This window comes from Hippichthys cyanospilos, chromosome 7 (assembly GCF_059441005.1).
Source record: "Hippichthys cyanospilos isolate Australia breed blue-spotted pipefish chromosome 7, RoL_Hcya_1.0, whole genome shotgun sequence".
Lineage (NCBI taxonomy): Eukaryota > Metazoa > Chordata > Actinopteri > Syngnathiformes > Syngnathidae > Hippichthys > Hippichthys cyanospilos.
The window spans coordinates 23,992,515-24,017,977 of record NC_142375.1 but is presented as its reverse complement, the minus strand read 5'-3'; the positions used below and the strand labels follow the sequence as shown (position 1 = coordinate 24,017,977).

Here is a 25,463-nt window from a genome sequence, read left to right as displayed (position 1 = left end):
TTGTCGAAATAAAGGCCTCCCTTCACGTTGATACGTTTGAAAAGAAAGAACTCTTGAACCTTACATGTTTTGAGGGCCCGATTTCTTGGCTCCCCAAATCAATAAACACCTCACCCCAATCAACTGTCACAAAAAATGAGCGAGCCGAAGGCCTCATCTTCCGACGCTCCCCCCACCGAACGATATTCGTTCACGACCGGCATCAAAGTCCAATTTTTTTCGTGGAGCAAACTTTCCACAATTCCCAGAAGTTGCGCGACGGGGGCGGTCCCCGTCCGTCCCCTATAGTAGCCCGCTCGCCGACCCCTCGGCTCACAATCCGCAGGAGTCGACATGGCCGTTCGGGCGATTCTTCGTTGGATGATCATTTTGTGCCTCTTGTGCGCCATTGCCTCAGGGGGCAGCTTAAGGTGAGCTAACGCGCTAATGCTAACGCCCCGCCACCGGTTTAATACTTGAAAAGAATGATCGGACACTAACACACCCGTGTGCTCTCTTGCAGAAAAAAACTGAAAAAGTAAGTTTTGATGGTGTAGGTATCATGTGGCGAGAATTGCAAAATGACAAATTGTGACTTTCCTGCGCAGAGCTTTGAGCCCAAAACGTCTTCTGGAAAAGATTGGGTAAGTGACCGCAGTCCAAATTCAACAAATTATTGCAAATGATGTCAACGTTATAAATAAGAGAGACTGGAGAAAAGAACACAACCTGAGTCAAAACGCCTTTGAAGAACGGAGCCGGGTTATATCCAGCAAGGCGACGATGTTTTCTTCAGAGGTTAATTTGAAGGTCTGAGTCCAACTTGAGAAACTTATTGCTCATGTGGATGAAATGGCTTCACGAGGCCACATCTGAAGGTCCTTGACGTCATGTCGCTCAAAGCAAGGATATAGCCAAGGTTTCTTCAAGGGGAGCCACATCTGAAGGTTTGTGATGTAACGCGGGGCGAAGGCTGCGCTACCGTAAAGCGAAGGAAGGGTTCCTTCAAATGATACCTGAAGAAGCTGGGTTCCAATCTATGATAAAGATTTTACAAAGGGTACAAGGATGATGCCCCCTCAAAAAGATTCAAATGCGGCCTTTAAAGGCGGCGACATCAGAACGCAAAGGCACAGTTGAACGGCCAAGCGCGTTTTGTTTTGTTTTTTCTAATGTTGATTGTTTTGTTTTGTTTTTCAGGTTGCGTAGGGAGAGTACACACCATGCGGTTGCACCAAGGTACAATTGAAACCACAAGTTTATATCCACCGTGCTATACACAAAGACACACGACTTTCTTTTTTTTTTGCCCTGAAATCACTTTTTCTGTATCGGGTCAATCAGAGTCGCAGAAAGTCTTTCTGATTGCTTCACGGCAGAATATCTTATATTTTACGTTTTTAAAAAGAAAGTTTGACGTAACTTTTATGAGGGGACTCGATAACGAAAACATGGTGCCGAACCCGATCAAACGCTCCTTTAAACGTGTCCTCGCAAGGTTCCGCATACCAACGTCTCTTGTTGCAAAAATTCAGGTTGCAAAACCCCTCCTCGGAAAAATGTTGTCTCTCCTTACAAAGGAAAATTTCAGGAGAGGAAAGTTACAAATGTTTACGTCATTTTTCAGAGTTTTGGATAATTTATCATTCTGTATCATTTAGGTTCACAAGCGTTTTTTTGTAAGACTTGGAACGGATTAGGCTATTTACATGTAAAAAGCGCCTCGACCTACAAAAATATTTCTTCTGGAACGAGTTAATAGTTCGAACGTCCCTAGTTGCAAAAAATTCAGGTTGCGTAACGTTTCTTCTGAAAAATATTGTTCCGGAAGAAAATTCAGGTTACCAAAGACAAAAATTGTCGGTGTATAAGAATGACACACGACACACCAGCGCACGCATGAACAAGACTGTAATGTAATATGTCATCAAAATTCCTGATGTGTATTTGTTACAGAATTGATGAATTTTCATCATTTATTCATATGCCGGCAAACATTAGCAATTTTTGTCTTTCGTATCCTGAATTTTTTATTTTTTTTTCTAACTAGAGACGTTCAGACCTCTATAATTTTGGGGTTCGGACCGGATTAGGCTATTTATGTGTATATAGCGCCTGAAAACCTCACGTTAAAAAATGAGTTCCGGAACGAATTAATTTTCGAAGTAGAGGCGCCACTGGATTTCAGTTTCTAATGCACCCTCTCAAAACCATTGTCGGTCTCCTTCCAACGCAGTATTCCCAAAGCTCTGTTTGAATTTTGAATGAGCTTGTATTTTTTCAGCCGCCTGCCGTAACCAACGCAAGTACCGCTAATAGTTTCAAGATCAACCATTTTTACTCTCTATGCAAAACCTTTCTCTCCTTAAACACAGTCTTAAAAACAAAACTAAGTGTCAAGATGGAGATAAGACTTTTTTTTTTTGTATTGCTAACAATGTAGCTTTCTTTTCAGTCCGCCACTCGTGCCGCCGCCGCCACCACCGCCACCACCGCCACCACCGCCACCAGTACCCGTAGAAGTTCCAAGGTATTTTATCCATCGTGACCCTCTAATCAAAAACATGTTTTAATGCAGCACATCCTTAAAAGCAAAAGCAAATGTGAATGCGGCAGCTACCAATAGTTAGAATTCACAACCTACCATTGAAAAAAATCTAAATACGTTTTTGGTAGTGAGTGACAAAATGGGCAGATGGGACATGTTTGACACGATGGGTAATTACGTCACAAGATGAGCAGCAGTTAGCGTTAAAAATAACCATCCCGACAAATACCTCGGTACTGTTGATCATGAAAATACTACAACTAATGACATCGTTGAACTTCAGATTCACCTTTGCGGCTCCGAACCTGCTGAGGACCGACAGCCCGGAGAACATCTATCTGCAGGCGGAAGCCGTCGCCGCTCCCGTCGAGGTTTCCATCAGCGTGACCGACTTCAGCAAGACCGCCGTGCTTTTCACGGGGGTGGTCACGCTGGATCAGGCCAACAACTTCCACGCGCTCAAGTCTGTCCAGGTGAAGGCACGCTCGCGTCTTGGTTGTCGCAAGTTCAAGGTTTCTTTCAAATCCGGGTCCCGAAAGTAAAAAACCTTGCCGCCGTTTGCCTTCGGTCACAGGTACTTCTACTCAACTGCTGGGTAAACGAGCCCGGTGGAGTAGAATCGCTCGTGGCAAAACCAAGCGGCGGCAGAGATTTTTACTTTCCGACCTGGACTTCTCATTTCTCACGTTAAATCTTTATTGCCGTTCCACCTGCACAAGTACCAAGCAACATCATTCTCTTAACTGGCTTGAACCCCGCAAGGAACATACCAAGACAATGACCGACAGACGTAGACGGGACGGAAAGGCCAGTCGGTACTTGCTAAGAAGCGTCCGCAGATCGTAGATCAGGAAAATAGAAAAAACACGACTCCGGCCGTGTCCCCAAAAGGGGCCATAGTATAAGCCTGGAAAAAACCCTCCACAAGCCACATAGACGTCCTCTACGGACTTGATGGATATGCACACGTATTCCAGGAAATCGCGGCGTGTCCAGTGGGAATTGTCCTCGAGGAGCCCGATGGCTCCGCTCTGCCTACTCCCGGTTGAAGGAATTCTGTCAATTGAGTCGAGAACCCGGCTGACCAATTCCATCTTTAGATTTCGACGGAATAATACTGAAGGAGCCTAAAATAATAATTGACAGCACAGGACTAAGCACAGCAAAGCATTGAGATCAGGGTGGGTGTGGAGCAGAGCAAAACGTTTCCATAAGAGCCCGAGCAAATCAAAGGTTCCTCCGCTACGTCAAATACGGCCGTTAAAGAATATTCCTTGTTTCCCGTCAAAAGTCTCGACCCGGTGTCCAATTACGCGGATGATCTCGTTTGCCTTCAGATTCCCTCGGGTCCGTTGAATCGTGACGAGACAAAGAACAAGTATGTGATAGTGAAGGTGAAATTCGGCGCATACCATGAAGAGGAGAGGACCATCATGGTGTCTTTCCACTCCGGGTACATCTTCATCCAGACGGACAAGCCCATCTACAACCCCGGGGACGAAGGTGAGGCCTTTACTAAAAAGCAATAAAAGTATTCAAATCGGGAAGGTTTTTTTCCACCGCTTTCCAAACCTGTGCCCAACCACATGTTTTCTTCTTCTTCTTCAGTGCGCCTGCGGGCATTTGTGTCCTCTCTGTCCTTCAAGGCTTTCGACACCTCCCTGACGATCGACATTCAGGTCAGGAAAATGTGTTCTAGTTGGTTCATTCGTTTGCTTTTCTACATTTTTCCAATGAGTCTTTTGTGTGCGACAGAATCCCGAAGGGGTGGTGGTCAAGCAGGTCTTGCGGACCAAGGCTTCTTCCGGGGTCTTTTCGGACTCATTTTCCCTTACGGAAATGGCCAAGTAAGTCAGCTGTAATTGCTTGAAGACCATGTCAAACCTCAGACCAGATCAGGACCCAGACTTTGAGTTGTTATCGGGTCCAAAAAAAAAAGACTTTGAGTCCAAGTCGAGGCCAGCACTTTGAGAAGTTGAGGCCAGGTCAAGAATATGAAGACAATGACTTGAAATTATTTTAGGGCCTTTAAGATGATCCCGAGACTTTTGTTGTTTTAGATTTAACTCTTAACGGAGCAAATTTTTTGGAGTCTTTAGGAGGGAAGTGGCCTTCCGGTCTTTTGATCTTGTTAGGGTTTGTCCAAGATACCGGCGGTGCCTAATCCAAGTCAAGACCTTGTGTGCTACAGCGCGGTCTAAGTCAAGACCGAAAGTCACCGGTTGCGACCGAGTAGAACTAGCGTTGCGACGATGGCGTGACTTTGAAAAGTTGAGATCAAATCCGAAAAAAACGGGTCAGGGTTAGAGCAAATAATGACTACAGGTGTGTTTGTTTGACTTTAACCAGTGAAGGCGTGTGGAAAGTGATTGCCAAGTTTGACCACTGGAAACAGAACACCTTCACCTCACACTTTGAGGTGAAGAAATACGGTATGAACGCATCGATCGCCGTATTTTCCCCGTTTTCGTTTGAGCGGAACTTTTTGGAACGATTATAAGCAGGAGTTTCGTTTATGTCGCAGTGCTTCCTGCCTTCAATGTGACCTTGACACCTAAGAAGTCCTTCCTGAGCCTCGATGACAAAGAACTTGAGGTGGAGATCTGGGCCAGGTACATGCGCAAACACAACTTGTCCTCTCTAATCGAAAAGCGACTTTAAGACCTGACGGTGACGTGTTCAGGTACCTGTACGGGGAGCCGGTTCAGGGGACAGCCTACGTGTCGTTTGGGGTCAATGTCAACAAGGAGATGAGGAGGTTGCCCTCAGTGAAGCAGGTGTCAAATGTAAGTCCCTCAAGTAGAGCGGGCCATCAGGCGGGAGGGAAAAGACAACTTTTCCACTCCTTGATTTTGTTTGCGATGATAATAGCTGGAGGGTGGGGTTGTCAAGCTGAGTGTGGACGAGCTGAAGGCAGCATACCCGGACGTCGGGACTTTGGTGGGGAACTCGGTCTACGTTAAAGCTTCCGTCCTCACCAAAACAGGTAAGGACATCGTTATACCAATACCCTAAATGTGAAAGGTTGAGAGAGGTTGAATTTACCCTCGTAAATTCAATAGATCGGGTCGAGACCTATACTTTGAAAAGCTCAGACCGAATCAAGACCAAGGTCCGATTTAACTCCAAGACGTTTTTGGTCGTTTTATTTTTCTGCCCGCGAAGGGAGCGACCTGGTGGAAGCCGAGAAGTCGGGCATCAAGATCGTGGACTCTCCCTACGTCTTGTCCTTTAAAGACACAGTCAAGTACTTCAAACCGGGACTACCCTTTGACTTTACTGTAAGTTTGTCATCATGTTCATCAGGCGAGTACCTTCAGATTCACAAGATATTGTGCTCGTGTCACTTCAGATCCAAGTGAGCCATCACGATGGTTCCCCCGCCCATAACGTCCCGGTAAAGGTGAACCTCCTGCAGGATACGGTGATGGTCAGCTCGGGCACAGCCAGGTTCACAGCCAACATGCCCAAAGTTATCGTCCATATCCTCTCTGTAAGAATAACGCTAAGACCGGGACTTTGGGAACTTCAGATAAGACCATGACCAAGTCAGTCAGAAAACCAATGGGTTTAGACTGCAAAGTTTTGTTGGAGCCTTTGCACACTTATCTTATCTTTAATGTTTGTTATGCTAATAGTAATGATCAGAAGACACGATGATTATTTCCGTTGATCTATTTCCTTTATGCCGTAAAAGGCAGTACACAGCTGTAGAGCCTTATTTTGCTCGATGCAGAAGAAGCTCTGATCTCTCAGCAAAAGACTCAAGATGAGACCTAGCAAGACCTAGAGCTTGACATCAGGACAAAACCAAGATAAGGAGTTGAAACCGAGACCAATTCCTGTCCAAGACTTTGTTGTATTTAATACCCAGATCTAGTCAAGACCGAGATGAAGTGTGAGGAAGTTGAGATCGTGACAAAAATTTGAGGGGCTGGAGACCAAGACGGTCAATGCCAGAAGAAGATTTTGAGTTCATACCTAAACTTTGAGGACCTTAAGATCAGGTCAATACTTTGAGGGCCTTCAGATCAAGACAAGAAGAGTTTAGCCCAAAACCAACACTTAGTGAGTCAATACCAATACTGAGTAGGAAGTCTAGATAAAGACCAAGACTCTGAGGCAAAGCCATGCTAAGACTCTTAGTTCAGACTTAAGCTTCGAGGACCTTAAGATCAAGAACAACTCACGACAAAGAGCGTAAGAATTTATTCTGTTCGCACCTTCAGGCCGAGACCCAGCAGGCCGACCTCAGACCGGAGCAGCAGGCCAAAAACTCAATGCTCCTGTCGCCATACATCAGCTTGTCCGGAGAAAGTCCCAACTACCTGTACATCTCCACCAGTACCAACACGGTTTCTCCGGGTGAAACGCTGTCCTTCAAACTGACCATAGTCACCACGGACGAGAACCTCAGACAACACATCAAACACATCACCTACCTGGTCTGGACCGGTCCAAAGAGTCATTTTGGAAGCTTTTTGGGGTCTTCTCCCAACTTCCGTCGGGGGTTGCGTGCAGGTGCTGAACAAGGGCCAGTTGGTAGAAGCTCGGCGATTGGACGTGAGCGGTCAGCTGGTGACCAGCCTGGGACTGCTGGTGACTCCGGACTTGATGCCTTCATTCCGCTTGGTGGCCTTCTACAGCACGCCCTCAAAGGAAGTGGTGGCCGATTCCATCCGGGTGCATGTCACATCTTCCTGCGTTAAAGATGTAAGTCGCACCTCGCTTTGGGCTCAAAACGTTCACAGCATCTCTGACTTTTTTTCCAGCCTTAACACGTATGATTTCCAAATGGAGATCTGTCCCCTTATCGATTCCAAATTTTTGCATCTCATATTTTACCATCACAAATATCGGTCTGAAAAAAAGTGGTATTACTTTGCTCATATTCCGACCCGACCTTGCGCACGTGCGTCTGTAGCTGAACGTGGAGCCGGGCGACGGCAGGCGGCGAGACTTCACGCCGGGCAAGAACTTGCCCCTCCGAGTCCGAGGGGAGCCGGGGGCCAGCGTCCACCTGGTGGCCGTGGACAACTCGGTCTTTTTGCTCAAGAAGGACAGGCTGACCCAGAGCAAGGTCAGACACGCCTCCGGAAGCCATTCCGATTTGCCGGCTTGACGTTCGGTTTTTATACGGGCAGATGTGGGAGACGGTGGAGCAAGGGGACTTGGGGTGCACCGGCGGGGGAGGCCTCAACGCCAAGAGGCTCTTCCAGGACGCCGGATTGCTCTTTGTATCCAGCGCCGGCTTCAGCACCGACACCAGGAATTGTGAGCGTTCTGAACATATAACGCACATATACCTGTATATACGTGTGTGTAAATGTCCTGGCTTTTCTTTCAGCTTTGCATTGTCCAGTCAGCAACAGGAGGAGGCGCTCTGCTGAACTCCTACAGAGGAAAGCTCAGCTGGGTGAGTTTTTTGTTTGTTAGCTTGTTTGTTTGGGTTTTCCCTCACAATGTTGTTACGGAAGGTATACTGAGAATGAAAAATATTGATGGCGCTTCCCGAAGGACTCCATCCAAATGTACGTTTTGATTTCACGGTTTGGAATAATGCAAGCTTATAGTAGCTTGGTGAAGGATTTGACTAGACAACGTGCACATAGCCACACTAGCCAGCAGGGGGCGGGAAGAATGACGCGGTATCGTTGACACACGCTATTGTCTCCCCTTGACCCCCCTTCAAAGTGTAGCACTTTCTTGGTCAGGTTCCGACCAATCCGAGTTTGTCTTGAGATTTTCCGGAGTGAGTTTTGCCTGATAGAAGGCAGTTCTTTAATATTTGAAGCTACTTCTGTGCGTCAGAGAACCACTACAAGGAGAAGCTGGCGCATCGCTGTTGCAACGACGGCCTCCGGGCCGTGCGCATGCCGTACTCGTGCACGCGCCGCTCCCTCTACATCAGCGAGGGCTGGGAGTGCATCCGGGCCTTCCGCTACTGCTGCGCCTCGTATCGGGGCGAGGCGCTGGACGCCCAGATGCCCACCACCCCGCCGCCCACCGCCCCGCCGCTCACCACCACCGCCCGCCCCCTCCCCACTCGCATTCATCTCGGCGGAGAGATGTTCAGTAAGACTTTTTACCTATGCCCTCCCTCCCTCCTTTCCTTGACTTTCCTTCCCTCCCACCTCATTCTACTTCCTTTCTTCCTTCCTTTGCTTCCTTCTTTTGTCTTTTTTTCCTGCCTTCCTTGCTTTCTTCCTCACCCTCTCATCCGTCTTTGCTCCCCTCCTACCTTGCCACCCGCTCGCAAGCTTCCTCCGCGTTTCGGCGCAGCGTTCCTTACTGGCTCGCTCTGGCAGACTGGGGCGCGGCGCGCAGGGTGGGACTTCGAGTGCACAGCGGCGCCCACAAGACGGCGGAGGCTCCCGTAGTTTACGCCAGGATGCCCAGCGTCGCCAAGGGGGAAGCGCGGCCGCAGGTGGAAGTCCCCGCCCGCTACGACGAGGAGGACGACTACGAGGAGTTCGAGGACGACTACCTGGAGGAGAGGGACCTGTACCTGCGCTTTCGCTTCTTCGAGTCGTGGCTGTGGACCGAGGTCAAACTGCCCGACGTCCCCGGCGCCGACGGGTGGGCGAACCGCGCCGAAAGCAACGGGGGAAAAAAAAAACAAAACGCTTGCCGGTTTGTGGATAAATTTGCGCGCGTATTTGCGGTCAGGCTGGCGTCGACGGAGCTGAGCCAGCCCCTGCCCGACAGCATCACCGAGTGGGGCGTCCTGGCCGTCAGCTCGTCCGCAAACGCCGGTAACGCCGCTCGGTGTTTGCGTTATTTAAAGGCAACGTCATCGTCTGGTTCTAAATTCTAAGTTCTAAACCATCGTCTGGTTCGAAATTGCCTCGAGGCTTCTGCGTGGCCGAGCCGTACAACGTGAAGGCGTGGAAGCGCTTCTTCGTGGACTTGAAGCTTCCCTACTCGGTGGCCAGGAACGAGCAAGTGGAGATCAAAGCCGTGGTCCACAACTACGGCGACGACGAGCTGCGCGTAAGTCCCCGCGTCCCGCCGTGACGCATTGGTGAGCCGTGATGTGACTCCGCCCCTCCCGCAGGTCCGCGTGACGCTGATGAAGACGGAAGACATGTGCAGCCTGGCCTTCCGCGACCGCCACGTCCAGGAAATCACCTTGCCGGCGGGCACTTCCAAAGCGGTTCCCTACACCATCATGCCCCTGGCGGTGGGCCGCCTTCCCATCGAGGTGATGGTGGCGGCCCGAGACTCCCTGGGCGGAGACCGGGTGCAGAAACTCCTGAGGGTGGTGGTGAGCAAGCCTCAAAATTGGCACTTTTTGCCCGTGAAAAAATTAACGTCTTCTTTATGTTATTAGTCTGATTTTCGTTATTTTATTGTTTGTATCAAAATAGCATTTTTTTCCCCCTATATTTCACAACTTCACTCTTTCAGTGCCATGGACGGAATTTTCGTCATGTAAAAACTTTTTTTTTAAAGCATACACGACACCTGTGGCCAGCGCTCCTCTTAACCCTTTCAGTGCCAAGCTTTGTTGGAAAGGGAAACCTCGCGAGGGCAAGTAGTCACTCGCCTTTCAAAGCCAATAGAACATTGTGTGCGATGTCTGTGTAAATAGGGGTGCTATCATACCAAAGATTGACTTCCATTCCTGACTTGGAATTGCGTGGAGATAATAGCTTTGTTATAAATGTGGAAACACTGCCCTCCAGTGGTCACAGCTATCACTGCAGTGCTCAACTGACTTCTATTAGGTAAGCATTAGTCAAGGGTGCCAGCTACCATCCCTAAAAACTGTATTTGACCAGAATTTGATCATTTATTCTTGCTATTACTATTCCAAAAGACCAGAATTCTCACCCATGGCACCAAATGAGTTCATGTCAAGCCAATGGAGCACGGTTGCGGTGAAGGGATTGAAACATTTTTATATATGATAATGAATCTTGTTCATTTTCTCCGGCGATGTTTAGTGTACTATAGATTGGTTGTCTATCAATCCCTTCAGCCCCCCTTTGGAACTCTTTGGAACAGTCCCATCTGTCGTCACACTGTACGCATACGCAAACATTTCCACTTTTTTGCTTCATGGAAGGGAAGGGTTCAAATGGCGCGCAGATAGATAGCGCTCGGCGCCCGAAGAGTTGAAAAAAGTCTAACGAGTACCATTTCTCAATTTGCTCTCAAACAGATGGACGGCGTCCAAAAGACCAAAGTGTGGAGCGCCGTCTTGAACCCGGCAGCCGAGGGAGGTGTGGATGCGTGCATGTTTGCTGATACTGAATGAATCAAGTATTCAATTACTTGAATCTAATGAAGTACTAAAGCAATCAAATGCTTTGAACATACTTATCACCCAAGTAGTCGTACCTAAAGTAACCGTTTACTTCATGCATTAGGAGATTCCTTACTTTAGATGCTAGCAGGCAACCAACTAAATACGAAAGCAGACTAGTACTAAACGAAATGATGACTTTAGCTACGCAAGTGGCCAAAGTGATCAATTGCTTTTGTACTTATTACTTAAAGGAATTGATTACTTTATGTGCTCGAGTACACTTGTGAATACGATTTGAAAAAGCGCTTTGGATTCCCCTGCTTTTGACCTTTTTCCTCCCCGGCGCGCAGGGAAGCAGAGCGTCCGCGTGGGTAAAGCCGACCTGGAAGGGGTGGTACCAAACTCGACGCCGGAAACCTTCATCAACGTCCGAGGTCAGTCGGCAAAAGGGGAGGGAAGGCGCCGGGGAGAGTCCGTGACCCCGCCGACCTCCCCCAGGGAACGTGCTGGCCGACAGCATCGACAACTCCATCGGCGACGACTCGCTGGCGTCTCTCATCCGCATGCCGGGCGGCTGCGTGGAGCAGAACCTGGCCACCATCACGCTGCCGCTCATCGCCACCATCTACCTGGAGAGGACCCAGGACTGGGAGGCCGTGGGGGCGGAGCGCAAGGCCGACGCGCTCAAATACATCAGGAGAGGTCACCCCGGATTGTTTTCTATCGTCGGCTCCCGAATCCCGGATAGCCGCTTATTGCGCCGCGGATAAGAAAAAGCCGTCCCTCCGTATTACATAAAAAATAGATGGGATTCAAGCTAGCAGCTAGCTCCTGTTCATGCTGTCCGCGATAGACGTAAAAATACAAGATTTCCAACTACAGTAAGACATGGTTTGGCACGCTTTTATTTTGAAGTTGTTCTTGGCGGCTTGTAACACGCGCTTAATAGTTGAGTCGGACATCCACAACACTTTATCTGGATCTCAAGTTCGATCGCTGATTCAAAATATCAATCTACTTAGGTACGCCGATATGGAGTTAATACGGGGAGCGTTGTTAGCGTTTAACGGCAAAGCTAGCGGCTGATGCTGTCCCAGGCAAGAGGTGTCCCCAGAGTTATTTATTAACATAATCATTAAGCTAGCTGCTAGCTATTGTTCGGGCTATCTATGATGGAATTCGATGAAGTGAGGATACTATTATTAGGTATTGTTACGTTAATCACAAACCATTTTTTTTTCACTGTACTGTACTGTATTTTATCGACGGGTGTTTCGTTTATTTTTGAAAGCGTACGATTTTCTCGGAAAGGGATAAATATATCTTCGCTTTCTCTCCTCGCAATTATTGATTGATATAAAAAAGAATAAAAAACGTGTAACAGAGGCTGCGACTGTGAAACCGCGATATAACCAGGGAACACTGGATCCATTGGATTTCACGATATTTCTTCTTGTGTTGTTTTCAGGCTATGAGAACCAGCTGGTCTACAAGAAGAGTGATGGTTCTTACCCCCCCTACAGGAGGGAGGGCGCAAGCACCTGGTACGAAACAGCCGCGCGTCCGTTCATAAGTGTCAATTCATCATAATGTCCGGCGCCCAGGATCACGGCGTACGCGGTCAAGGTGTTCTCCATGGCTCACTCGGTCATCGGCGTGGACCCGCAACAGGTGTGCGACCCGCTTGAATTCCTGGTACGGAACAAGCTCAAACGCCCCGTCGGGCTCTTCGTGGAGGACAACCCCGTCTACAGTACCACCATGACCGTAAGACGCGCCTTTCGAATCCGGGTGTCGGGTTTTAGTATCGAGCTTCGATTGAAGCGTACGCCTTGTTCGTAGGGCGGCGTGCACGGCAACGACCCCGAGATCACGCTGACGGCGTTCGTCCTCATCGCGCTGGCCGAGGCCAAGCAGGCGGGAATACAATGCGACCGGCAAAACCTGGAGGTGACCCGCTACTCTTTTTCTTTGCTACAGTGCGAGTATAATACCGTATTTTACCAATTACAACTCGCTCCCTAATTGAAGTCCATCCAGTGGAAAAAAAAAAAAAAGCATCGCCATACCGTATTTTCTTCACCGTATGGCACACCGTACGAGACACAATCTCCATTATGTGTACGTCCTGTCCGTGTAGCCTAATGTTGTTTGTTTATCACTGCCATCTTCCATAATATACCTACTGCGTTGCGTAATGTTCTTTGTTTGGTTTATCGCTCCCAGTGTACGTATAACATAATGATCACTGCCAGCTTATGTAATATACGCATTACGTAATGTTCTTTCATTGGTTTATCGCTGCCAGCGAATGTACCGTACATATGACGCAACGGTCTACGATCGATTAGTCGCCGGCAGCTTCCATACATCCATCCGTACATTACATACATTCCCCCTGTAGGAGGCTGTCGGCATCGCGGTGAATTTCCTGAGGGAGGCGCTGGCTACGTCGGGCAGGAGGCCGTATACGGTGGCTATCGCCTCCTACGCGCTGGCCTTGACGATGACTGACCCCGCCCCCGTGGATCCCATCAGAGCTCTCCTGGCTGCATCCCCTGACGGTAATTCATCTTTGTTGGAATGTTTTCGTTAACTTGATGCTAATATCCGCTAGCCCTTTGACAGGGGCTTACATTATAATGTTAGCATTAAGCTAGCAGAAGACTTGGAAGTTTGAATGGTTTAAGTCAGTTCATTTCAAAGTGGAGGGGCCTAGCGAGTGTTTGAAAGGCAGGCTGACGCTTGTAAATGTTAGTGAAAGGTAATGAAAATGCCCCCCCCCCCCCCCCCCCCCCCCCCCCCCCCCCGCCCCGCCCCGCAGGCAGCCACTGGCCGGACGCTCACAACCACCTGTTCTCGCTGGAAGCCACCGGTTACGCTTTGCTGACCCTGGTCAAGATGGGTCGCATGCAGGAGGCGGCCAAAGCTTTCCAGTGGATCAACGGCCAGCGCAGGATGGGCGGAGGCTACGGCTCCACTCAGGTATTGGTGACTTTTTCAACTCGGTCAATCCCAAAGATATTCCAAATAGAGATATAAACCGTGACGGAATGAGCTCCTTCTGCTTGTCTTAATGTGCCTCGCAAACTTTCTTCCCAAATGCTGCGGTAGTAGTATTCCATCTGTGAAATAACCTTGCGGTCGTCGGTGTCAGTCCACCATGGTGGTGCTGCAGGCGCTGTCCGAGTACCTGATGAAGTCTCGGGTCTCCGGCGATCTCTCGCTGGACGTGGACGTCAAGATTACGGGCCGACGTGACATCCGCTACCACTTCAACGCCAGGACCGCGTATGCCGCCCACTCGTCCCGGGTGAGGGACGCACCTTGACCCAAACTCACCTGTGTCGTTAGCTTCCACGACAGGCGTCCAACATTTGCTTTCATTCATATATTCAAATATTACATCTAACTTTAGCTCCCGACATTGCTAGCATCAACATTAGCATACAGTTTGCTAGCACCACTGTTACTTTCTAACCTTGTTTGTGTTGTTAGCTTCCAACTTTACAGCAAAGGTTAGCTTAACCTTTTAAGTGAGCTTAGCCTTTTAGGGAACTGCTTTCAATGCTCGATTAAGATGTTGCCTTCCACGTTGCCTCCAATGTTAGCACTAAGGAAAACCAATAATAGCTACAAGAATAGCTTCACCGCCACGGCTGACGTCGGCTCTCGGCGCTAGCGTCCAATATTACTTAGCCGCCCTGTTTTTTCTGGTTCCGTCATTTTGCGCTCAGCTTCCAGCGAACCTGGACCTGACCGTGGAGGCCACAGGCAGCGGGCAGGGAATACTGGAGGTAAGACGGACGCCAAGATGGCCGCCGCCAACGCGGCGATCGACCGGTGTGTGGTTTGCGATTCCAGGTGGTGACATATTACAATCAGCTGCACGAGGTGGACCAAAAGACACCTTGCCAACTATTTGAGCTCAGCGTTGACGTCGAGGAATCCAGCGGTGAGTGGTTTCGCTAAACCGCATTTCCAAAGGATTTTTTTTTTTTTTCACCTTTAATTATGTTTAATTAATCACGTCATCAAAATGCTGACGTTAGCTCAAAATGCTCCTCGTGCGAGGTGCGTGGCTCTTCTTTTTTCTGCTCCTGTCACATGCCGCTAGGCAGAATTTGTGGTCCGCCCGATATGAATTATTATTCTTACGATGATTTTAACCGTTCCAGAGAAGCCGACCGCAGATGTGGAGAAGTCCTACCTGATGACCATCAAAGTCAGGTGAGAGTCCCGCCCCCTGCCCGCACAGCTTTTCCCGATCGCTCGAAAGGCGTTCTGCATCCCATCTATATTTCGCTATGACTCCTAATAGACGAAAAGATGAATGAAACGAATTCCTTAACCGATTCCCGCGTGCTAAATGAACTCTCGAGCGAGCGAGCGCGACGGTGAAATGGATCGGTGCCAAACAGGGCGTTGGGACCCGGCGACGTGAGGATGGCGGTGCTGGACGTCAGCCTGCCCACGGGTTTTACGCCGGAGAGCTCGGACCTGGAGCTGGTACGTGACGTCTTTTCAAATATTGCGCTTTGGACAATCCTCCTGGTGCGATTCCAGCCTTTTGTCTTCCTGCGGAACAAGACGTATATTTTTGTTCTTGACGGTAATGTTGAGTCGCGCGTGTGTGTTCAGCTATCCAATTCGGTGGACCACTACATCAGTCACTACAAGATGGTGGACAACCTCAGCGATAGGGGTTCTCTCATCATCCACTTGTTCAAGGTCATCCATCCCCCAAAGCCCCGGTTGCGCGGTTCCGCCGGCTCGCCGGAGCTCCGGGCTCAGCCGACGCGTTTCTCCTCTCGGCTCAGGTGTCCCGCAAGGAACCCGAAATCCTCATCTTCAGACTACGGCAGAACTTCAAAGTCGGTCTTCTGCAGCCCTCCTCGGTCACCGCGTACGAGTACTTCAACCCCGGTACTCTTCTTCTGCTCCGTGACTTACGTATATAGGCATATATTAGGACCGTATATGCGGATATGGCTATAAACATCTATGACGCATTTGTTGTCGTCAGACCAGCGCTGCAGCAGGAGCTACACGCCCCCTCGGGACCAAGGAGATCTGACGCACATCTGCAAGGAAAACGTCTGCCGCTGCACGCAGGGTAAACGCCCGACTTGCGAGCGAGTCCCCAAAGAAAGAAAGAAAGAAAGTTGGCGAAAGTTGCGTTGCGCGCGGGCCGGCCGGCTTCCGCAGGCGACTGCTGCGTGGCCAAAGCGGACGGCGAGCGCTTCCGAGCCAAGGAGAGGGAGACCTTCGCCTGCGAGTCGCTGCACCACGGTACTCTTTCCGCAAATCTCAACACATCTTTTTAGTACTTTTTTTTTTTCCAAAATAGTTTTGCGCGCCATGTCAAAATGCATTTTTTGCCGCGGGCCGATAAAATGCAGACTGCGGGCCGCGAACGGCCCTTGGACCCTAGTTTGGACACCTAGTAGAGCTTGTGCTAAAAAAAAAAAAAATCGAGGTAAAATTTTGGGTCGATTTTACCGTTGTCGTTTTTTATATTATGGTTTTATCATCATTATTAGTATGTCCTTCAAATTATCATTTTTTATTTTGAAAATTTATCACGATTAAGAAAAAATAGTGGTCATTTTAAACTTTAAAATTTTGAGAACTGTGAAAAATTTACATCGTTTATTGTCATAAATGTGTATAGCACAGTGTATATATATATATATATATATATATATATATATATATATATATATATATATATATATATATATATATATAAATGTTTCTGCCATTAACAGTACATTTCTGGCAACCAAGTTACCTTTATTTTGATGTACAAACATGCCTTATTTATTGTATTTTTTTTACAGTGTGCACCAGACAAGAAAAATATACAAATTTTATGTATTTATCTTTTAAGAAAAACTGAAAAAAAAGAAAATGCAATTTGTACCTTTTTGTTTCTGCGGGGAATTTTTTTGGGCACGTAATCCCCGCAACAAACAAAGGAGCGCTGTTTAACTTCCTTTTCAAATTAAGAGCAAAGGAATTGAAACATGAAAAAGCTTATTGCTAAACGACGTAACTTTAAGCTCTTGGTGGAACTTTTCTACAAAGGTGTGTTTTTTTTTTGTGTGTGTTCAGTTTTCCAGGTGAAGGTTTTGAGCACGCAACAGGGTTACTACGACAAGTACGAGCTGGAGATCACGCGGGTCATCAAACTGGGTGAGCGCCGGCTTCCGAGGGGCGGGGTCCCGGACGGACCCCGCTCATCGGGCGCGGACCGGGCCGTTCGCAGGCGCGGAGGCCGCGGCGCAAGCCGGGCAGACCAGGACCTTCCTGTCCCACGGGGGCTGTCGAGGGGGGCTGGACCTCAAGGTGGGCTCCGCCTACCTCCTCATGGGACCCAAGGAGGACCAGTGGGACGTGGACAAGGACAACAACAGGTAAAAAGGCTTCCCCCTAACCTCGCCCGTTTTCAGTCGTAATACCGCCGTGCGCCGCTAGATGGCAGCTATCGCCTATTGCGAGTTAAGTTCATGAAACGGCATTCAATCTTAAAATATGTCCATACAAAAGTGCCATCCGACGGCTTCCCGGTGCACATTTGCTCTGCGAATTGAAGTGAGTTGAGGAGCTTCATTTTGGCAAAAGCGCGACTTGATTCGTTCACGTGGGGAGGCGTGTCAATTTTTTTGTCGATTTGCAACGGGACGAGGCCACTTTTTTTTTCTGACCGGCTCTCAGGTTCGTGTACACGCTGGGGGCGGGCACGTGGCTGGAGCGATGGCCGACGCCCCAAGAATGCGGCGCGGGAGCGTTGCGGGACAAATGCGCCGCCCTGACCGCCGCCGCCGCCGAACTGTCGCTCAACGCCTGTCGCTTGTGAGATCTCCTCTCTTTTCTACGAGGGGCGCCCAGCGCGCTTCTGGGGATTTTCCCTTTCAAAACGTGGAAGTGGGAAATGATGATTTGCGCGCATCCTTTGTAATAAAAAAAAAACATCCAAGAATTCTGACGTGGTCATCAACAAGAAATCAAAAGTCGAAGTCAAGTTGACGTGTTCTTGGAGGCTTTCTGCGTCGCGTCGTCTTTTCGTCAACGCGTCTGTTCCGAGGTCAAACTCATGCAAATTTTTATTCTTGCCCGTGCGAGCAGGGTTAGGGTTAGGGTGAACATTCCTCCCTTGACATTCGGGTGGCGGAAAAACCAAAAACACAAGTCACGCGCAGTATGCATTTCAGTGTCGTTCAAGTGTCAAAACAAGCCAGCAAGTAGGAATTTCCATGTCCAAAGGTTCCATCATCTGCTGGAGAAAAATACGGTTTTTCCATTTCAAATCAGTCAGTATTCCTTAATCATGACTGTACAGTTGGTTTTGGCATTACCTTTGAAGAGGCCAAACGCTCCGGCTATCGGACGCGATTTTTCCGCACGCTGCTGTAGAGCGCGCGTTCCCGGGCGTCCTCTCGGCTCTTCATCCTGCGGACCCGGGCGTCATCCGCATCAGTCAGTTGCCCCGAGGGGACGAGAGACGTTTTTCCCCGCCCAAACGGAGCGCTTCCCGTTCGATCGTAGCCAAATTCGGACGGCCCTTTCTTTCTTTCTTTCGAGTCTCCCGCCGCGCGCCGCCTCGGAGGCTTCCTTCAAAAGTCGGGACGGGCAAAGCGCGCGCTACTCACACGGCGGCGTACTCCACGGCGGCGCGGTCCCCGTCCGGCGCCGAGTCCCTCTGGGCTTCTCCCACGTTGGAGTAGACGGGGTCCTTGGTGAACGTCACGGTGGAGTATACCAAGTCGCCGGGCCGATCCCCGTCCGCGCCGGCCTCGGCCTCGTCCTGACCACATTTTGGACGGCTTGAAAGACATTTGCGTACATTTGCGTACGGGCCGAGAGAATGGGAGCGCTTGGGAGAAATGAAGGAACGTGGCGAAACGTGGAACGGCGTTCTCCACATTTTTCGACCCGGTAGCGCCGGGAGGCCCCGCTATGAGCAAAACGCTAAACTTTTGCGGAGTAAAAGTCCGCTTCATTCTGTAGTTTACATATCTTGCGGAAAATAGCGTGAAAAATGACACCTTCCAATTTCACGCCTCGGTTTTTCATCCTGGTGAACTTTTTTGGGGAGTGCTTTTGGATTCTTTAGCTCCGCCGACCTTCGTTTTGAGAACGCGGCAAAAGAAACTTTTGCGGCCCGCACGCATAATTCCGTTTCATTCCATATTCCACCCTTCGAAACGACGAATTTGTGAAAATGACAGCGCTTCGCTATCTCTGAATTCATTTCGTTCTCGCGTCAAATGTACCTCTGGCGTGAGCGGTCCCCTCCGCTTGGCCCGTAGCTCCATTTCAACCCGATAACGATTGGGAACAACCCTTTCTCAAAAATTGCGAACAATGACATTTTTTTTTCACGTAAATCCTTTACAGCCACGTCCGTTCGAAAACTGTTAAGTGAGTTTGTTTTTGCGCCGACCTGAGCTTTCGATGCCATCTTCTTCCTGCAAGACAAGAACAATGACAATCAAATCAACATCAAAACAGCTTTGGATACATTTTGCAAACTTATAAGACCCAACTTATCAAACTCATAAGACGGGCGAGACGCGATCGCTCGTATCGGGTTTGTTTTGGGTTTTTTTTCGGCGCGCGAGCGAGACCGCCCGACCGATCGCGTCTTTGAAAACGACACGGGTGCCAACGGATTCGTATCCCGCAAATTGTATCGCGCCAAAGAAAGCGTTTGGTTTTCCCGATTCAAAATGCGAGAAGAAGAAAATGACCTGAGCAGCAGGGCGGCGACGAGCAGCAGGACGAGCGGCGCGCCGGCCGCGGCGCAACTCGCCATCGCCACCTTCAGCGAACCTGAGGTAGCGCAACGTTAAAGCGGGCGGCGGTCGGCGGCGCGAGCGCGTCTTACCGCTTTTGGCGCGGAGCCGAAGCGTGGCGTTTCGGCTCCCCCGGTCGTTCCGGGCTTGGCAACGATACTCGGCGTCGCGCTGGGCTCGGAGGTCGCTGATGTTGAAGCTGGCCGCCGTGGAAACGGGAGAGCGCCGGCCGTCCTCGTACCAGGCGTAGCTGGCGCCGGGGTTAGCGCGGCTGCTGCACGTCAGCGTGACCCAAGAGTCCCCGGACGCTATCGCCGAGACCTCGGGAGTCCCGGGACCATCTGCTAAGTCGGAACGCTTTCAGTGCATTTTCTGCTACGCCCAATTTTCATTCCTCACCCTAAATTTTTCCCTTGCGGGTTTACCTTGCTATTTTGAACGCATTTTTTTTCCTGCCTTTAAACAGGAATATTTCAAGCTGCCGTCGACAGGAGTTGCCTGAATGCAGCACGCGCGCTACGGGGTCACGGAGAGACCTCGCTTTGGGTAATTATTTCTATTGCGGGTTTACCAGTCAAAAAAAAAAACCTATTGACTTGATTTATTTATTCAGTCGTATTAAAACAAAACAAAAACGGAAACAAAAGCACAAAAAAACACCGCAAAATTGTTGCATGTTTACCTTTCTATTTCTCTTGATATATTTCGTCTTTGTCGCACCATGGGAAAAAAAAAATGCAATTTCATAACTTCATTTTGACAAAGAAAGATACCTCCATTCCAAAAAAGATACCTCATTTCACATAACTTTATTGCCGGTTGACCTAGCTAATTTTTGAAAATATTTTTTCTCCTAAGTCGGACCACATATAAAAAACAAAAAAAGAGAACTAAAATAACATTTCAATCAAACCTTTAAAACAACGTTTTAACGATAGTTTCATCTTGTTTTATGAATAGAATTGGAATGCCTTTCAAAATCCTTTCACATTTTACAATCTATGTTTTTGTAATTCAATGGATTATTAAAAATGGATTGAGGTTTTTTTTTTTTTACGTTTTCATCATGGTGTGACTATTTTTTGAATGATAATTTTGAACATTTTTAAGAACATTTGAATGTTTCCAGAGTTGTTGGCGCGTGTTTTCTAATTTTTTGTTTAGTTTTTTCACAATTTGTCGCGATGGGAAAATGAAGCTTCAAGATGTCTCGCCAAGCCGGCGTACTTTTGAAGCCCTCTAGATGGCAGACCGACTTGCCGTAGTCCAAAAGTACAGCGGCTGCTCGGTGAAGCATTTTGAAGCTTCGTTTTTCCTTGGCTGCGACGTAGGCGTCTTTGGGACTTACACTGGACATCTAAGACCACAGTTGATGATCTGGCGTCCCCATATTTGTTGCGGGCCTCGCAGAAGAAGTTTCCGGCATCTTGGGCTCGGACGGACTCGAAACGGTAAGTTCCCCCGGGTCCTTCCCGCTCCACGGCTTGGCCGTCCTTGTAAAAAGTGTAGTTAGCCGCCGGGTTTGCGGAACCGCTGCAGGTCAGAGTCAGGGTCCGGCCCTCCTCGATGACTTTTGAAGGCGTCGCCGACAAAGAGGGCTTCTTCGGAGGATCTGAGGAACACCGTTTGTGCGAGCTGCTCATTCGAGTCGGAAACCAGCGCGGCGCCGTACCGTAGAATGGGAGCTTTCCATCCGGACCTCCGCGCCGGCTTTGGGACTTACGCTGGACATCTATGAAGACACTTGAGGATTTGTTGCGTCCATAGTTGTTGTAGGCCTCGCAGGAGAAGTTTCCCGCATCTTTGGGTCGGATGGAGCGGAAAGCGTAAGTTCCCCCGGGTCCTTTCCGGCCTACGGGTTTGCCGTTCTTGTAGAAAGCGTAGCTGGCCGGCGGGTTAGCGGAAGCGCTGCAGGTCAGAGTCACGCTCCGGCCCTCCTCGACGACTCCCGAAGGAGTCGCGGACAAAGAAGAGTTTCTCGGAGCGTCTGAGGAACACGGCGTAAACCGCGCGATCCGGGCGCTTAGTCGAGTCCTAAACTAGCAAAGTACCGTACTCACGTAGTACATCCACCGCCACGGGTTCGGACGTCCTCCGCCCCAGCTCGTTCTCCACGCCGCAAGAATATTGTCCCGACTCCGACGCCCGGATGGCGCCGAAGACCAGTTCTACTCCGCTCCTTATTTCTTGAAATACGTTTCTGATCTTCTTAAACCAGCGGTGCCCGCGTGACGTCGGCGTCTTGGTTTCGCAGGTCAGAGTCAGCCGAAGACCCTCCGGGATCTCAAGCCGGCCCCTCGGCGAAACCCGAGGGGCCTCCAGAGCATCTGGAAGGCGACGCCAGAAGACGAAGGAGAAGGTCAGTGAGAGCGGACCTCCAAAAGGCGAGCCTTACACGCTGTCGTTTCCAAACTAAGGTATGAAAACCGGATTGGACGGGAACGTATCAAGTCAAACGGAAATAAAAACGACGTCAACGAAGAACAAGTGGGGCGATTGTATGAATGCTCGCTGGGCCGCTTTTAGGATGGGGAAGCAAATCTCACAGAGCGGAGGGGAGAAGGTCAGCGGGTATCCTGTCACGCCGCAGGTGACGTGGTCTCCGGGAGATAAAGTCACGTCGAGGCGGTTGAGGGTCCGGGAAGGCGCGCAGTTCTCCTCTCGGTTTCCGTTGCGTCTCCAGCACAAAGTCCAAGCGTCCGCCGGTCTGCAGCTCATTTGACACGACAGCTGCGCCGCCGTGAGGGAATTCTCCTCTTTGAAGGCCGTCACCTTCACCCGCGCAGCTGCGTGGAACGGGAGCAAAGAGATGAGTCTGGGTCCGGACCTCCGACGACTTTCGCGCTGACCGCCGTTCCCCTTTTAGTCCGTAGCGGCCGGATCCCTCTGATCTAGTTAGGTATCAGACGCCGTGTTGACTTTGAGACCGACGTGACTGACCTCCGACAGAAAAAACTTGTCTATGCTTGAACAAGAGAAGCATTTTGACTTAGCCGCTTATAGCGGACCTCCATTTTGACTTCGGAACCGAAATGGGATCTCTGTCTCGACGTCGTTAGCGAAATACGGCCGGCGCGTCGATTCCGGTACTAGTTACATGGAATTCCTCGTCGAACACCTCTACTAAACCTACTTCTAGTCCAGCGCCTGACGGATGACGGAGCAGAAAAAAAGGAAGGTCCGGCGAAAATACACCACAGATAATGGCAAACGGATCCCGCGCAAAACTTTGTTCTCGTTTTCAATTTTTGATGTCAAAAACGTTTCTTGTGCCCGTTACCCGTGACGGTCAGCTTAGTTCCGGGTAAGGCGCTCTTCCATTCAAAACCCCGCGTGGCGAATCGGAAGCGATACTCGGCAGAATCGCTCTCGGTGGCGCGCTGGATCCTCAGGGTCGACCGGCCCCCCGATGCCCACGTTGAAGCGAGAGCCCGGTGACGCTCATCCTTTGCGAGGTCCCGAGGCACCGAGGTGTTTGTGAACCAGGATTGGGACTCGACCTCAGAACCGTAGGAGGTGCTGTAAGTGCAAGTGATGTCCACCGGCGAGCCCTCCAGGGCGCAGATGCTTCTGGTGTGGTAAAGCACCTTGTTACACGAGTCGTACGCCGCACCTGGAAGATTGAACAAGCGTGTTGGCGAGGAGCTCGCTCGCTAGGAAGCAGGCGGACGTCGACTCACAAACAGGAGGAGACGCGAGCCGCTCTTGTCCTCTTACAGCGCAGGCGTAGCTATGGGAACTAGAAATCTTGTCACCGTACGTTTGGCCGGCGGCGCCTGGGATTTCCTCTCCGTTCTCGTACCAGATGTAGGAAAAAGAAGCCCCCGGACTGCACTTGCTCTCGCACGTGAGCCCGTTCCAGCTTTTTACCACGGCGAGATCTGGAATCGGGCGTACCACGGAACTTGTGTCAAAACGTTCATTGGGACGTTGAATTGGTCGAGCCCGTTTCCGGCGGCCCTCGATTCTTTTATGATAGCGCAAATGAAAACACGAGGGGGCTGAAATTTCCAGCAGTTGATTGTCAAAACGATTCTGACATTTTTATGTGATTGCGGCTGGGCGCGCGAGATTTCGGGAACAAAAATAATCACTGTCCAAATTTTGGACCGTACAAAGCCATTATAATTCCAATTTTTGAGATACCTTTCGTAAGGATTAATGACATTGTCTTTCCTGCCATTTTTGCAACGTTCCGTTGAGCGGCGGTCAAACCGTGTCACCGAAAAGGAAATTCTTTATGGACTTGTGTTTCACCCCTAGACAGTAGGCGGCGACAGAGACCGGTTCGTGCGCTTGCGTCATCGTCGCTTCGCCGGCGACAAAGACGGCCCGTAGTTGTTTTGCTTTTTTTGCGAGTGTTAATGCTTTGAATGGATAAACCAATTTGAGCGGGTGAAGGAAAGAAGTGGTCATCAATGACTCCAATGCTTTGGCCTTCAAAAGCGCGTACGAATTGAGGAAAAAAATGTAGACTTTGCGAAGGGTTGGGATGCAAAACTGGTTGCGCGCCAGATGAAGCCGTTGCAAGAACAGTAATGCTGATGCCCGGTTTGATCCGGGCGGACGTTCGGAGAGCTCGGCGGAAAGTCCGGCGGCCTTACCGGAGACGGTCAGAGTGACGCCGGGCTCCACGCCGTAGCTCCCTTCGCCGGTCTCAAATCGGAATAGGTAGTAGCCCGCGTCGCTCGCCCTCAGCTCGCCGATGGTCAGGACGCACCGCTGGCCTCGGCAGTCCGAGCCAAGACGGTCCGAGTACGCGGGGTCCGTACCGAGCGCCGAGTATTTAGGCCGGATGAAAGAACTCGACTTGGTGTGCCACGTGGTCTTGGGCGCGCGTCCGCCTCTTGTTTCGGGGTACCAGAAGGAGCAGCCGAGCTCCACCGCGCTCCCGCTCGGGCCGCAGACCTCGGTCCGGTCGTACCTCCCTCCCCGGGCGCTCGCCGCCGACGCTGAAAGGCATTTTCAAAATGGGATGAAAACCGACCCTGAAAACACAAGGCGGAATAGATTCGGAAAAGTTGGAATATAGCGGGACCTTTTCCAAAAGTTTTAGGACCGGGGTTTGAAGAATGTTCAGGGGTGTTCTTCGCGACCGACGCTATGTTTGAAATTTCACGGTAGTTTCACGGTAGGCACGGGGGGCGGCCATGTTTGTTCTAGCTGCGGACAGTGGTAAATGCGCCACCTGCGGCGCCCCCTGCCGGCCGTGGTGAAAAACGCAGTCCCTTGAAGAGACCAATAGTTTTCAGGCAAATATGCTCATTTGTTGTTGGGGCGGGCGGCTCCGCCCTTCCTGTGTGGAGTCCCCCCCCCCATCACTCGCTCTCTCTTCTTTTCCCCTTCCGCCCTCTGCCCCCCCCCCTCTTCATTTCTGCACCTTTTTGGCTGTCTTTCTCTCTCCCCTCTTCTTCACCCCCCTCCCGCTCCCTCACCCTCCTCCACCCCCCTTTTCTCACCACTCTTCCTGATTAGACTCATCAAGATGCTTTTTTCTGCAGCAGGAAGTCAGGCCGACCGCAAGTAGGAAAGATCAGAAAAGTGAAGGTGAACTTAGCTGGGTTTGATATCGGGGGGGGGCAAACAAAAAGACAAAAACAAAAAGAATTGCCTCTGAATGGAAATGCGAGTTTCTGCCAGCCCCATTTGAAAAGGGGGGCCAGGTCCTACCTTGTGCGGCCAAGAGCCAGATGACAAATATGCCAAATCCATTTTGCGCAATCCGGCTCATGTTGGCCCCCCGTGCCGATTTGACGCTCGCTCGCTCGTCTCTGCGTAAGAGAAAGAAGAGGAGGAGAGAGAGCCTCGCCTCTTTCCTGTTTCCCTCATTCACACGCATGACCGCATTTCAAAACCAAATCAGATATGAGGTACAAATGTG

The 25,463-nt window shown here is 50.0% G+C and overlaps 2 protein-coding genes across 5 annotated transcripts; one reads left to right on the top strand and one right to left on the bottom strand.

Moving 5' to 3' along the window:
* Positions 1–318: 318 nt before the first annotated feature.
* LOC148421722 (venom factor-like) lies at positions 319–17,766 on the top strand. The gene is made up of 45 exons (XM_088420252.1): positions 319–410; positions 503–517; positions 588–623; positions 1,180–1,218; positions 2,435–2,509; positions 2,811–3,000; positions 3,865–4,030; positions 4,136–4,206; positions 4,283–4,374; positions 4,877–4,959; positions 5,052–5,139; positions 5,211–5,313; positions 5,399–5,513; positions 5,693–5,808; positions 5,880–6,020; positions 6,757–6,972; positions 7,049–7,240; positions 7,452–7,607; positions 7,672–7,801; positions 7,875–7,943; positions 8,339–8,602; positions 8,836–9,106; positions 9,197–9,282; positions 9,381–9,520; positions 9,585–9,794; positions 10,695–10,755; positions 11,132–11,215; positions 11,280–11,483; positions 12,250–12,325; positions 12,386–12,548; positions 12,624–12,731; positions 13,186–13,345; positions 13,606–13,766; positions 13,939–14,094; positions 14,519–14,578; positions 14,646–14,736; positions 14,960–15,011; positions 15,203–15,290; positions 15,423–15,512; positions 15,602–15,707; positions 15,808–15,897; positions 15,990–16,073; positions 16,899–16,979; positions 17,053–17,200; positions 17,502–17,766. Exons 1-45 carry the CDS (start codon positions 334–336, stop codon positions 17,641–17,643), a joined length of 5,346 nt encoding a protein of 1,781 aa, XP_088276378.1. The 5' UTR covers positions 319–333; the 3' UTR covers positions 17,644–17,766.
* On the bottom strand, positions 16,569–25,348 carry LOC148421721 (sialoadhesin-like). Of its 4 annotated transcripts, none has more exons than XM_088420253.1 (14): positions 25,253–25,348; positions 24,187–24,534; positions 23,263–23,463; positions 22,863–23,195; positions 22,129–22,368; positions 21,643–21,909; positions 21,306–21,569; positions 20,931–21,194; positions 19,675–19,923; positions 19,538–19,619; positions 19,231–19,255; positions 18,437–18,610; positions 18,143–18,236; positions 16,569–18,063 (listed from the first exon to the last, which is right to left on the bottom strand). In XM_088420253.1, exons 1-14 carry the CDS (start codon positions 25,311–25,313, stop codon positions 18,005–18,007), a joined length of 2,661 nt encoding a protein of 886 aa, XP_088276379.1. In that variant the 5' UTR covers positions 25,314–25,348; the 3' UTR covers positions 16,569–18,004. The 4 variants fall into 4 exon arrangements, with proteins under 4 accessions (XP_088276379.1, XP_088276380.1, XP_088276381.1 ...); XM_088420254.1 differs by having other exon boundaries at positions 16,569–18,060; XM_088420255.1 differs by having other exon boundaries at positions 18,437–18,591.
* Positions 25,349–25,463: the final 115 nt, after the last annotated feature.